This window comes from Planococcus citri, chromosome 1 (assembly GCF_950023065.1).
Source record: "Planococcus citri chromosome 1, ihPlaCitr1.1, whole genome shotgun sequence".
NCBI classification, from domain to species: Eukaryota; Metazoa; Arthropoda; class Insecta; order Hemiptera; family Pseudococcidae; genus Planococcus; species Planococcus citri.
Window position 1 is genome coordinate 74,570,993 of NC_088677.1, and position 12,589 is coordinate 74,583,581.

Below are 12,589 nucleotides of genomic sequence, written 5' to 3' on the forward strand. Positions count from 1 at the left end.
TTCGAATAGAATTTCTTTCGGCTGTTCGCCCTTCGAGAATTTTGTTTGAGAAAATGCTTCATTGTTTCCTTTTCTATGAATGTAATTTTTATGCGGAGGTTGGATCAGTAGCAAAATTACTTGATCACCTGACTTTCGTGTTTTGACTGCGTTGAATGAAAAAAGTTCAGTTAGTTAGAAGTGTATGGTAGTATTATGTAGGATTTTTGATTTGTATTCTTGAGAAATGATCAATTAAGGCTGATAGAACTACATTTTCAAAAATAAAGAAACTTCACTTCCGGATTTGGTTTTGTTGAGTCTCCACTCAAACTCTCCAGAAACCTGTACGAACAGAATGAGATTTTAAAATTTTGCCCCTCTACTGTAACCATTGACCGTCACCTTCTCATAGACGTTAGGTACTTACACCTTAGCTTAGGCTTAGGGACATCGATATATTGATGTTTAGGAATCACTTGGCCAAGTGATGAATTTCGAAGCAATTTTCCAGGTGTGATTGAATTCTTGAAAAAAAAATTATTAATAAATTGAGATATTGAACTCCTAACCTAAGTATCGATTTATCATTTTAAAATACGAAATTATTCTCGATAGGTATCTCGATTGATCTGATCGAATTTGGAAAGCTGAATGATTTTGTTCAACTCAAAGTTCGAACAACAACAATTGAGGCAATTGAGCATTGAATTATTTTTAATATAATCTGAATTCTGAATTCTGAGATGGTTGAAGTTGAATCTGAAATGCATCTTTTTTCTCCACACTACTTAATTTTTTATTTTTCGCACAGGCAATCAGTAGATGTAGAAAATCTACCTTCAAACCGAACCTACCTCCTTCGGTGAGCAACATTATTGCGCGTGCGCTTTTTCTTTCGCCATTTTAATTCGTTGAGGATGTGAAATTTTTCATCGAAGTTCCCTAATTTCCAAACGGCAGTCGAGAAATTGATCCCTATTATAACTCAAAGTGAAACGAACGAAAGTAGCCTAGCCAATGAAAGATGGTAACAAACCAATTAGTCCAATCATTTTAGCAAAATTTTCAGTTGAACCTCGAAAAAATTGGAGGAAAGCTGAATTTCACATTATTTGTTCAGATTTAGTTCAGATTGGTCTCTAAAACAACCCATCAAAAGTTGCACCCCGCAACTTGCCGGCTACCACCGCAAGAGGTCATTAACCTTTGCCAATCTACGTTTTTCGGCTATATCGCCGAAATGAAGGATCAGAGGGAAAAAAGTGATTGAACTAAAATTATTCTACGTCAAATTTCCTGTAAGCATGACCAGTTAAGTTAAAATATATTTTCCGATTTTGGGAGGATTTTTAAAAATTCAATTTGAGTCAAAAATGAAAAAAAAATCAAAATGTTACCAAATTGACCTGTAAAGCTAAAATTTGGGATATACCCTATTTTTGACCTGCCAAATCGATTGGGAAGGATTTAAAACCGTTTTGAGCAGTTCTGGAGCCTCTAGCACATTTTTGAAACTTGAAATTCCCATAAAATTTCATCAAATGAAGTTGGAAAGCCAAAAGTTGATTCGGATAGATTTTGTGTGGCATTTTTTGAAAAACAGAAGTTTCTAAAAATCTGCTGGAGGCTCCAAGACGGATTGAAAGTGAAACTGCCTGCAGCAATCCACCTCAGAATAATGTCAAAATTGGGGTTTTTCTGTTTGGTAAAATTTTATGGACATTTTGAGCATTGAAAAATCTGCTGGAGGCTCCGGTATAATTTCCAAAGTCGCTGGAGGGTCCAAAACCCAAAACAAATTTAAATCTACCGGTAGTCGACTTCACATCGTATTGAAATATTAGTTTACAAAGTAAATTTGAGCTTTATAACTGATTGAAATGTCAAGTTTCTAAAATCTGTTGAAGGCTCTAGGAATTTTGGAAAAGTCGCTGGAGACTGCAAATCCAAAAAGACTTGAGTCAACTTGCAGTCGACTTGATAGCGTATATTGAAATGGGAGTACAGAGTGAATTTAGAATTTCAAAGCTGTTTGGTAAATTTTTATGAAAATTTCGATGGTTGAAATTTGAGATATCTGCTGGAGGCTCCAGTACATATAATTTCCAAAAAGTCTCCGAAGGCTCCAAAACGACTTGAAATCTACTTGCAGTCGACTCCCTAGCGTATTACAATTAGTTTACAGAATGAATTTCAGCTTTCCAACTGCTTTTCACGAAATGTTGTGGAAATTTCAAGTTTACATATTCTACCGGAGGCTCCAGAACTGCTCAAAATGGTTTGGAACAGTTTCTAATCGATTTGGCAGCTCGAACAAATTTCATCCTTCTGGGTCAATTTGGTAAAAATTTTGATTTTTTTCTCATTTTTGGCTTGAATTTGATTTTTAAAAATTTACCAAAAATAGAAAAATAGTTACACTTTGGCACTTGAAATTTTGGGTTGGTGTCTGGTGATGACTGATGAGTGATGAATATTTGCATGCACTTCGATCTAACATTTTGTCTTTTTCTAGTTTTTTTTTCTAAAAATTTCGTTCGAGTTTTATGTTGGAAAGCAATGGTTTTGACCCAAAACCACACTAACCACAGTTTCGTTAATGAGTTGGATGTTTAATTAGGTGAGGTGAGGTTAGGTTAGGTTTGTTTTGACTTTTGGATATTTAAAAACCACTCAAAATCACAGTTTCATTGATGAGTAGGTATGTTTGTTTAATTAGGTGAGGTTAGATTAGGTTAGGTTTCGATGTGTAAAAACTCAGAACTTTTGAGTTTTTATCCATCCAAACGTCCAAACCTAACCTAACCTAACCTCGCCAAATTAAACCATCACTGACTCGAAAGTTGAGCAAACTCAAACAGAAACAACCATGAACCAACTGGTTGAATTGAATTTGTAAACCAAAAAAAAAGCTGAAAGAAAGCTGAATAAATAAAGCTTCTGGCTGGAGCTTTTAGCTTTCAAAAATCCCAAACTTCCTCAGCTTTCAGTTCAGCTAGCTTTCCACCCCATCCGGCCATCCCATCCCTGACATGAATGGACGGGAAGCGGGGTAATTTACTTGAAATTACGCTACAGAATTGACGAACAAAACGATCGAACGTCGAATCGAATGAATCAGTCGTTCACTGCTGTGAATTTCACAGAGTTGAAAACTGGAACTTTCGTTCCGAACTTCCGAAGTTTTCAACAGAGGATATTATGATGTTCTGTCTGTATAAAAAATATATGTACAATTTTGGATTAAATAAAATATGTTCATTATCCTTTGACAAATTATCTGAAATGTTCTCAGAAAGAACCATAATGTTCCACGAATGAATTCAATTCAATCGTCAAAAGTTGGAGGGTGGAATGACAAAGGTAAGATGCTGCTTAATCTTTCAATAATACTTTTTTATCAATTAATGAACTGCATAGATTAAACGAAAATAATCTAACTCGTTATATTTATTTAATATTTCTCAGATTGTCGTTATAAACATTAAATTACTAGTTCTTCAACTCGTACAATAGTTTTATGTAAGATTTTCTTCGGTAATGAATGTGTATAGGCATATGAAAATGAGAGAGCTAGTTATTCGAAACGAAATTTCAGTCATACTTTGCTTTGTTACTTTGTTAATTGATTAATCTATTATTGGATTCTACTTATGATTTTCGTGTTATCTGCGACATGTACTTAAATTATTTTTAAATTTCAATCGTCATCGGTATTAGGTAGATGCGTGTGTTACGGACAGCTATATGAGCTATGAGTGTCTTCGCAGCATTGTTTTTATTCAAAAATGATCGTTTTATCAGCTACGTGAGAGGTATTTCCGTAACACATTTTCAATGGGAAATCTCACTTTAAGTAATGCTTTCTGTACGAAAAAATGTATCAGGCCTATAGAATTACTAAATTATTGGTATTCGAAACTCGATGAACTCGAGTAGTGAAGGCATTGAGAGGTGTGTGAGACCATCTGAAATGAAAAATCTTGATACGACGTTCGTTTATAATATTGTGTAATATTGATTTCAGAAATGTCATATTCACCTGAAATTGTGATATCTCGTATTTTTATCATTACCATGAAATGCTATGTGTGTTACAATTAGCATTGATCACCCATAACCTCACTCATTATCCAATGTAAGTAATAGTATGATGTACATGTAGCCTAATTCGTTCACCTTAATAGCTTATTTTCTTATTTCCGAATGTTTCAATTTCAGGCTCAGTAAAATCAAAATTTTAGTTTAAATTTGATCAGCTTTACTGTTCCCATTAATCTGTACGATAAGGCTGGAGTGATGCCATCCGTTCAAAGGTACGTTGGTTTTATCAGCATACTACATACTAAAGCATTGCCACGAAATCTTGAGTTATTTTATGGTTTCCTGTTAAATACTACTACGTTGATACTGAATACGTATAAGTTTAACTATACTATTTTACCCGTAATTATTTCCATTCGACAGACCTGGCAGTCTGAAAGATCCCGAAGTAGCCGAGTTATTTGATAAAGAAGACCCGGAAAAAATTTTCGAAGATTTGAGAGAAATCGGACATGGAAGTTTCGGTGCTGTGTATTACGCGAGATGTTTACTTACCAGAGAAATCGTCGCCATCAAGAAGATGTCCTATGTTGGCAAACAGACGATGGAAAAATGGCAAGATATCCTGAAAGAAATCCGATTTTTGAAACAATTAAGTCATCCTAACACTATTCAATATAAAGGTTGTTTCCTGAAAGATCACACGGCATGGGTATGTGTTTAACTTGGTGATGACCTAATCTGTAGTAATTTTCTTTGAACACAATCGATACGTTTTTTATTCGATTTCAGCTCGTAATGGAGTATTGCCTTGGATCAGCTTCCGATATTATTGAAGTACATAAAAGACCTTTGAAAGAAGAGGAAATAGCTGCAATTTGCGAAGGAGTATTACGTGGGCTTCATTATCTTCATAGCTTAGGCAGAATACATCGTGACATAAAGGCCGGTAATATCCTGCTGACTGAAAATGGCACCGTGAAATTAGGTAAATTTATGTTCCTAATTTTTTTCTCAAGTTTCATGTGATGTATGTATATCTAATTCAAACCCGGTGTTGCTTACAGCTGATTTTGGCTCCGCTAGTATTAAATGTCCGGCCAATAGTTTCGTGGGTACGCCTTATTGGATGGCACCTGAAGTCATTCTAGCCATGGATGAAGGCCAGTACGATGGTAAAGTTGACGTATGGTCTTTGGGTATCACATGCATTGAATTAGGTAAATGCTTACACTATTCATTAATTGGCGAACTGTTTGACTCGTTGAGAGAAACGTGGGTAATCTGACATTTTATTTTTTTCAGCCGAACGTAAACCGCCGTATTTCAATATGAATGCAATGAGTGCCTTGTATCATATCGCTCAAAATGATACGCCCGTTTTACAGTCTCCCGAGTGGACCGATATATTTAGACATTTTGTTGATTCGTGTTTGCAAAAGAATCCCACAGAAAGACCTTCCGCTGGAAAATTACTATCCGTAAAGAAATACTATTTACAGTTTAATTCAACTCGATGAATCGAGAGTCTAATAGTGAAACTTGCGTTGAATTTCAGCATCAAATGGTTACCCGTCATCGCTCTCCTCACGTGTTGATAGATTTAATTCAACGAACCAAAGCCGCAGTTAGAGATTTGGATAATTTAAATTATCGTAAAATGAAGAAAATCTTGATGAAAGATGCTTGTGAAACTGAAAGCACAGTTGATGCCGACGGTATGTCCTTGTTTCCCAATTTTCAAGTTTTCCTAGTTTAGAATTTGTAACCACGATGGAATTTATTACCCCTTTTAGATACGCCCGATGATCAAACGGGTGGTGAGAGTAGTAAGAGTAATAGTATCACCTCGGAGCATTCTATGCAATCTGGTGTTAGCGCATCGTCACAAAGTAGTTCCACCAATAGTCTACCTCCAGCGATGGAAAATATCAATTATATGGAGAATAACAACAGTAGCATGACATCGAGCAGAAGCAGACATAAGGTACGCATCTCAGTTATATTCTGTATGATGGTAAGAGATACTCGAATATTACAAACGACTATTTTGTTCACAGATGAGTAATCTAGTTGGAATGGGTGAACCAAGCGGTGGTATTAATAATTTCGCCACAATACGAACCACCTCAATTGTAACCAAGCAACAAAAGGAGCACATGCAAGAAGAAATGCACGAGCAAATGTCCGGATATAAACGTATGAGAAGGGAACATCAAGCTGCTTTATTGAAGGTATGTTTTGAAATAAATTGATTTTGTGTTTACAAGTTTTCGAAACTGAAACATCGAATTGTTGGTGGCGATCGTTTGTAAACTGAGATACACAATGTTCTATAGAGGAAATGAACGTACGTTTCATTCTGTGTACATCCGATCGAATATTAGGCTTGAAAAATGGTTTTAAGAAATGTAGAATTACGCAATCCTCGATATAATTCCCTCGGTGGTTTTTTTTTCTAGTTGGAAGAACGCTGCAAAGTAGAAATGGATAATCATAAACAACTGTTGGATAAAGAATACGAATCGCTTCTGCAACAGTTTAGCAAAGAACTGGAAAAGCTGCAAATGAAACATAATCAAGACTTAGAAAGAAAGGTTAGGCTTGAAAACTTGCAGCATCCAGCTGGTAAAATGCGACGAAATTTATTAAATTTCATGCGTGTTATTTTTCATAGTTGAAACAAAACCTCGCCTCTGAGAAAAAATTAATTAAAGAAATAACAAATCGTCAAGCTGCTGATAAGAAAATGTTCGACGCCCAACGTCAGAAAGAATATAAAATTACCAAAGAGAGATGGAAACGTGAATTATCGTTAGATGAATCGACACCAAAGAGACAACGCGATGCTACATTACAGTAAGTAATATATATATATATTATTATACCTCACTATGGAAACTGATTATGTCGAGAATCTTAATTTCATCTCGGTATTCTGAAATTGAAATTCAGGCATAAAATTCGGTCACTTGAAAAGTGACTGTCACTATTTCACTTGCAAGTCACTTATGTCACTATTTCGGCGAAAGTGGCCAAAAAAAGTGACTTAGATTTGTCGTGTGAAAAAGAAAAAGTGCAAAATTTTAGGAAATGATCAATATTTTTCATGAAAATTCTTCAGAATCATCATTAAAAAAAAAATTAAAAATCAACTGTTCAACATTGAAAACGTGAGACGATGTGATTGGATAGAGCCGATATTTTCTAAACCGTACTAAAGTAGATCGAAAGATCAGGCATAAATTTATCACCTGTCAAAATTTCAAGTGCTAAAGTGCCTTTTTCGATTTTTGGCGAATTTTTGAAAATCAAATTTAGGCCAAAAATGAGGGGAAAAATCAAAATTTTACCAAATTGACCAATAAAGCTGAAATTTAGGATAAACCCTATTTTCGACACGCCAAATCAAGAGAAACATATCCAGATGAAGAAAGTCTTTCCGGTAGTGTTTTAAGTTTAGCTCATAGCAATAGTTCGTGTTCCTTCCCGGACGGTAATCTGTAGTTTGTAAGTAGGTATACTGAGATGCAAGCATTAAAGATTGAGCTTCGTTGTAGTTGACGCTTTTTCTTTTTTTTCTTTCATTTCCCCCCTTTCTGGAGCCTCCAGCAGATGTTTGAGACTCGAAATTTCCCAAAATTTCATCAAATGGACTTAGCAAGCTGAAATTTACTTCGCAAACTAATTTCAATACGATATGAAGTCTACTGCATGGTGGTTTCAAATCATTTTGAAGCTTCCAGCTACTTTTTGGAAATTTCAATTTTCCAAAAAACGCCATACAAACATTCAAAACGTCGCTGGAGGCTCCAAAACGACTTGAAATCCGCCTGTAGTCGATTTCGTAGCGTATTGAAATTAGTTTGCAAAATTAATTTCGGCTTTCCAACTCCATTTTGATGAAATTTTGTGCGAATTTCGAGTTTCAAAAATCTGCTGGAGGCTCGATCCAGAACTGCTCAAAACGGGTTGAGTCAGTTTCCAATCGATTCGGTGTGTCGAAAATAGGGTATATCCCAAATTTCAGCTTTCTTGGTCAATGTGGTCAAATTTTGATTTTTTCCCTCATTTTTGACCTAAATTTGATTTTCAAAAAATCACCAAAAATGGAAAAAGAAACTTTAGCACTTGAAATTTTGACAGGTGATAAATTTTTTCATGATCTTTCGATCTACCTTTGTACGGTTTAAAAAATTTCGTGCAAGTTCTACGTTGGAACGAAAAATCTGCTATTTTGGCTGATCTGTCAATCAAAATGGCCGCCATTTTGTAAGTAGGGCCATCTTTTTTTTTGAGGACAAGAGCTGGAAACGTTCCTTAGGACTCCCCCTTTAAGAAAAAAGTTGTCCGGGTGGATCGACGGGGGGGGGGGGTGCAATAGATCCTTATGCGGGCTCCCCGACTAGCATAATAATATATATGCTCTAATTTCTCAAAATTTTGGTCACTTTTTCTCAAATTTTTGGCCACTTTTTTGCTATTTTTCAGTCACTAAAGTCACTAAAAAAAATTAAATAGTGGATTTCATGCCTGGAAATTGAATTGATTTCTTTTTTGCCTATTAATTACAGAACCCAAAAAGAAAATCTGAAACAAATCGAAGCTCAGGAAGAACAACGATTGGTACGCGGACAAAAGGATTATTTAGAGATAGAAGTGAGAAAATACAAACGAAAAAAGCTCCTGTCTTTGCATATTTTTGAACAAGAGCTTTTACGCGAAGTAAGTACCTACATTATTTGAAATTTTCCGGCTCCACCTACGTACTAATTCGAATAATTTCTGCTCAGGAATTGAATAAACGTCAGCAACAATTAGAGCAAGCTCACTCTATGCTATTAAGACATCACGAAAAAACTCAAGAACTGGAATATCGTCAACAAAAAGCAGTGCATCAATTACGCGAAGAACAAGTCCAAAGGCAGCACGATACCGAGCTGCATAATCAGCGTGAGTACATGCAAAGAGCTCAAAGAGAATTGCGCAAAAAGCACGCTCTTCAATTGAAACAGCAACCTAAAAGTCTCAAGGTAATTATCACCTTTATTGTGCCTTATTGCCACTGTATGGAATTTTTTATTTATTAATGAAATCACTCTTAATTGTGGTGTTATTTCACCGGCATTTTGTTCTGTGTATGTGTGTACATGGTTTTTTTTTATCACACTTTTCATTCAATTCAGAAAGAAATCACCATTGTGATGTAATACATTATAATTTCTACTAGCGAGTACACGCATACACATATACACGTTGTCGTCGTCACTGTATTGTTAGATTAATCGTGCGTACTATTTGTGTGAATTAGCAAAAAGAGATGCAGATTAGGAAACAATTTCGAGAAACGTGTAAAATACAAACACGACAATATAAAGCTCTGAAAGCTCAGATATTATCCAGCACCAGCAAAGACGAACAGAAGACTGTTATTAAAAAACTAAAGGAAGAACAGAGAAGAAAATTAGCTCTCCTGGGCGATCAATACGAACAGAGTATTGCCGAAATGCTTCAAAAACAATCTGTAAATACATCGTATTTCTTTCCCTTACTTATTCGTCGTTATTTGCATGTTATTACGAATGAATTTTCATGCCACGTATATTAATACGTACGATTTTCTCATTGCAGATACGCTTAGACGAATCGCAAGAATTAGAATGTCATCGTTTGAAGGAACGTTTGCATTACGAATTGGAAATATTGATGGCGTATCAGTCGAAAAATAAAATGCAAGCTGAGGCGCAACGAGATCGCGAAAGAAAAGAACTAGAGGATCGGGTTTCTGTTAGGCGAGCTCTTCTTGAACAAAAAGTACCTACTCTGTTTTGTAAATGAGATAAGTTTACGTTTGAGCTTTTTTTAAACTCTATGATTATTTACGTATAGATGGAAGGAGAAACGCAACAATTTTTGCAAGAACGAACCGAAAGAATACGGTTGATTCACGAAAGACAAGAACGTGACTTGGAACAATTTGACGAAGAATCTACTCGATTAGGATTCAGGTTGATAATATTTCGAACAAGTATTTTGAAAAAACTCGAACGAATTTTAATCGACATTATTATTTTACAGCGCAATGATGATAGCCGAAGCCTCAAGAGAAACATATCCAGATGAAGAAAGTCTTTCCGGTAGTGTTTTAAGTTTAGCTCATAGCAATAGTTCGTGTTCCTTCCCGGACGGTAATCTGTAGTTTGAACTTAATTAGGTATACTGAGATGCAAGCATTAAAGATTGAGCTTCGTTGTAGTTGACGCTTTTTCTTTTTTTTCTTTCATTTCCCCCCTTTTTGTTTCTTTGTAATTGAATTAATACATAGTAAGCGTCGCTGGTCATTGGTAAATTTTTTTCATACGACGTATAACAGGTGTTATTATACGATATGAGATGAATTATGTAATTTAAATGTTTCAAATAGCGGTGTATTATTCGTTAGAGATTAATTTTGTCCGAACGCTTCTCAGTTACCATGTGTATAATTGCGTTTTTTTTTTATTTAGCCAATTTCATATTTAACAATTTTTTTTCTGCCCTCGTGTGTATATTTTCTTTATTATTTTTATTTTATTTTATTTATTTATTTTTTTTCTATACATAGTTATATATATCATAAAAATATTTCAATCGATGTTATTATTTAAACATATAATACCATATTAATTTAGTAATTTAAGCATTTTGTACTTTTTAACTACGTACTATCAATTTTTAACCGTTTAAGGTACATACGACGAAGATTTGTATAAGATGATAATTTCTAGCTTGTAAAAATTGTAATCGCTATGTACATAGAGCTTTTATTTTCCTCATAGTAGCCAAAACTAGTTCCATTTAACGTACTATTTATTGATAATTTTTTTTTCTTACTTTCTTTATTTGTATTCATTTTCCAATATGACAGAACAAATTGTAGTTAGGTACTTGTTTTTTTCCCTCTTTTACATTTCTAAACGAACACATCACTTTTCTATCCGTAATTATAACTATGAAAACTTTTTTGTACGATTGAAAGAGCTTAAGTTATGTCTGAATAGTCATTTTTTTTTTAAACACTGGTTTGTTTATAGTTCATCGATTGTGAACTTTAATAACTTTCTTGTATACTTTTTAGTTTATGGATAATAATTGAAAAAGTGTCGCTGTTCGTTACCTAAGTATATAAAATATGAGTTAGTAATTTTCATTGCGCTGCTTTATTTTTATTTATTGAATTTATTTATTTTAACCGTGTAATATTGTTATTTGTATAAAATATAATTCTGCAAAAGATACGTTGTACAAGCATGGTTACGATTTTGTAAAAAATTTCACCTACAGATGGAACATGAAGTTGTGATTCATAGAGTTGTATGTATGTGTTTTGTTATTAGCTGTTTATGTTGTTATGCGTATTTTTGTTGAATTATTTAAATTTACTTTACTACCGTATACCTACACAGTATGCGAAGAGTTACGAACATTTGGATTTGGATTACATGGAATTTATTTATTTATTTATTATATTACGCGTAATTTGAGACTTGGTCATTTTTAAACAGTGCACTTATACTGTCGGTTGATCGAGAACTGGCGTGAACTTAAGCGACGATTACTTAAACCAAAAAGGAAAAAACAAATTTTACGATGCCGATGTTTTTTCGTTGTTATTCATTTCTCCGCTGATAACATAAATTTAATTGTAACTTTGTACATATTAATCAATCAATAAAATGTTTTATTGAAGCCCGGCGATTTGTACTTTATCTCTTATGCAGGCGTAATTGAGATGGGGGAAAATCATCAGGTCTGATCAGATGTGGTTTGACTGAATAGATCTCTGATGTAATTTAATGTGGTCAGGATTTCAGGAACAAGTGATCTAATTGGATTCAAGGAATGTCCAAATCTGAATGTTTTTCTGATCTGGTCAGATTCAATCAAGGCCTGAAGGAAAAGTGAACAGTGTGAATACTGAACATGACTGAACACTAGGGCTGCGTAATTGACTAATTGTAAAAAAAAAACTAAAAAGTTTCTAATTAAAATTTGAAAAAAAATTATTTATTTATGCAATAGGTAGTTAGTTTATTGTACCAAGACTACTTTCGCTAAGAGAATTAGAAAATCAAAATTTGTGACATACCTGATTACTTCTGCTTTTTTCAAAGCAGTTATCACCACAATGTTTCAAAAATCGAATTCAGATTTCAAAATGTTAAACATGTGCAGATTTTCTCTTCATACTCTCATGCATCCAAAACTTACTCATCTCGCTTCTTTTTGAAACAATAAAGTGTCTAATTAGTAATTATCTACTAAGTAATTTTTCTGCACAGACATGAATAAAGATTTTATTCATCTATAAAGATGATTTTCCGATTCAATTCAAGACGATGATGTTTCTTTATTCAAAATTTACGTACGTAAATGAATTAATTACGTATCGTATTCGCGTTCGTCTATTACGGTCTAATATCGATATCTGTGTAACGAAGGTTGTTGTTGAAGTTTCGAAATTTTTCTTCGCTTATTTTGTGTGTTCGTCGCACCTCCTCCTTCTTTAAAGTCTATAGTCCGG

At 34.2% G+C, this 12,589-nt stretch overlaps 1 protein-coding gene across 1 annotated transcript; it reads left to right on the forward strand.

Annotated features, from left to right (window-relative positions):
- Positions 1-3,147: 3,147 nt before the first annotated feature.
- On the forward strand, positions 3,148-11,754 carry Tao (Serine/threonine-protein kinase Tao). The gene is made up of 18 exons (XM_065345566.1): positions 3,148-3,345; positions 4,010-4,120; positions 4,204-4,298; positions 4,450-4,738; positions 4,819-5,014; positions 5,094-5,246; positions 5,332-5,507; positions 5,585-5,744; positions 5,823-6,013; positions 6,087-6,260; positions 6,489-6,623; positions 6,704-6,885; positions 8,601-8,751; positions 8,820-9,059; positions 9,338-9,550; positions 9,658-9,840; positions 9,916-10,034; positions 10,105-11,754. The coding sequence occupies exons 3-18, from the start codon at positions 4,282-4,284 to the stop codon at positions 10,223-10,225; spliced, it is 2,700 nt and encodes an 899-aa protein (XP_065201638.1). The 5' UTR covers positions 3,148-3,345; positions 4,010-4,120; positions 4,204-4,281; the 3' UTR covers positions 10,226-11,754.
- Positions 11,755-12,589: the final 835 nt, after the last annotated feature.

Bases quoted from the DNA above. Each gene is read 5' to 3' on its own strand.
- Tao (XM_065345566.1), top strand. The intron at 6,624-6,703 runs GTTAGGCTTGAA...TATTTTTCATAG, and splicing joins ATCAAGACTTAGAAAGAAAG to TTGAAACAAAACCTCGCCTC. The intron at 9,841-9,915 runs GTACCTACTCTG...ATTTACGTATAG, and splicing joins GAGCTCTTCTTGAACAAAAA to ATGGAAGGAGAAACGCAACA.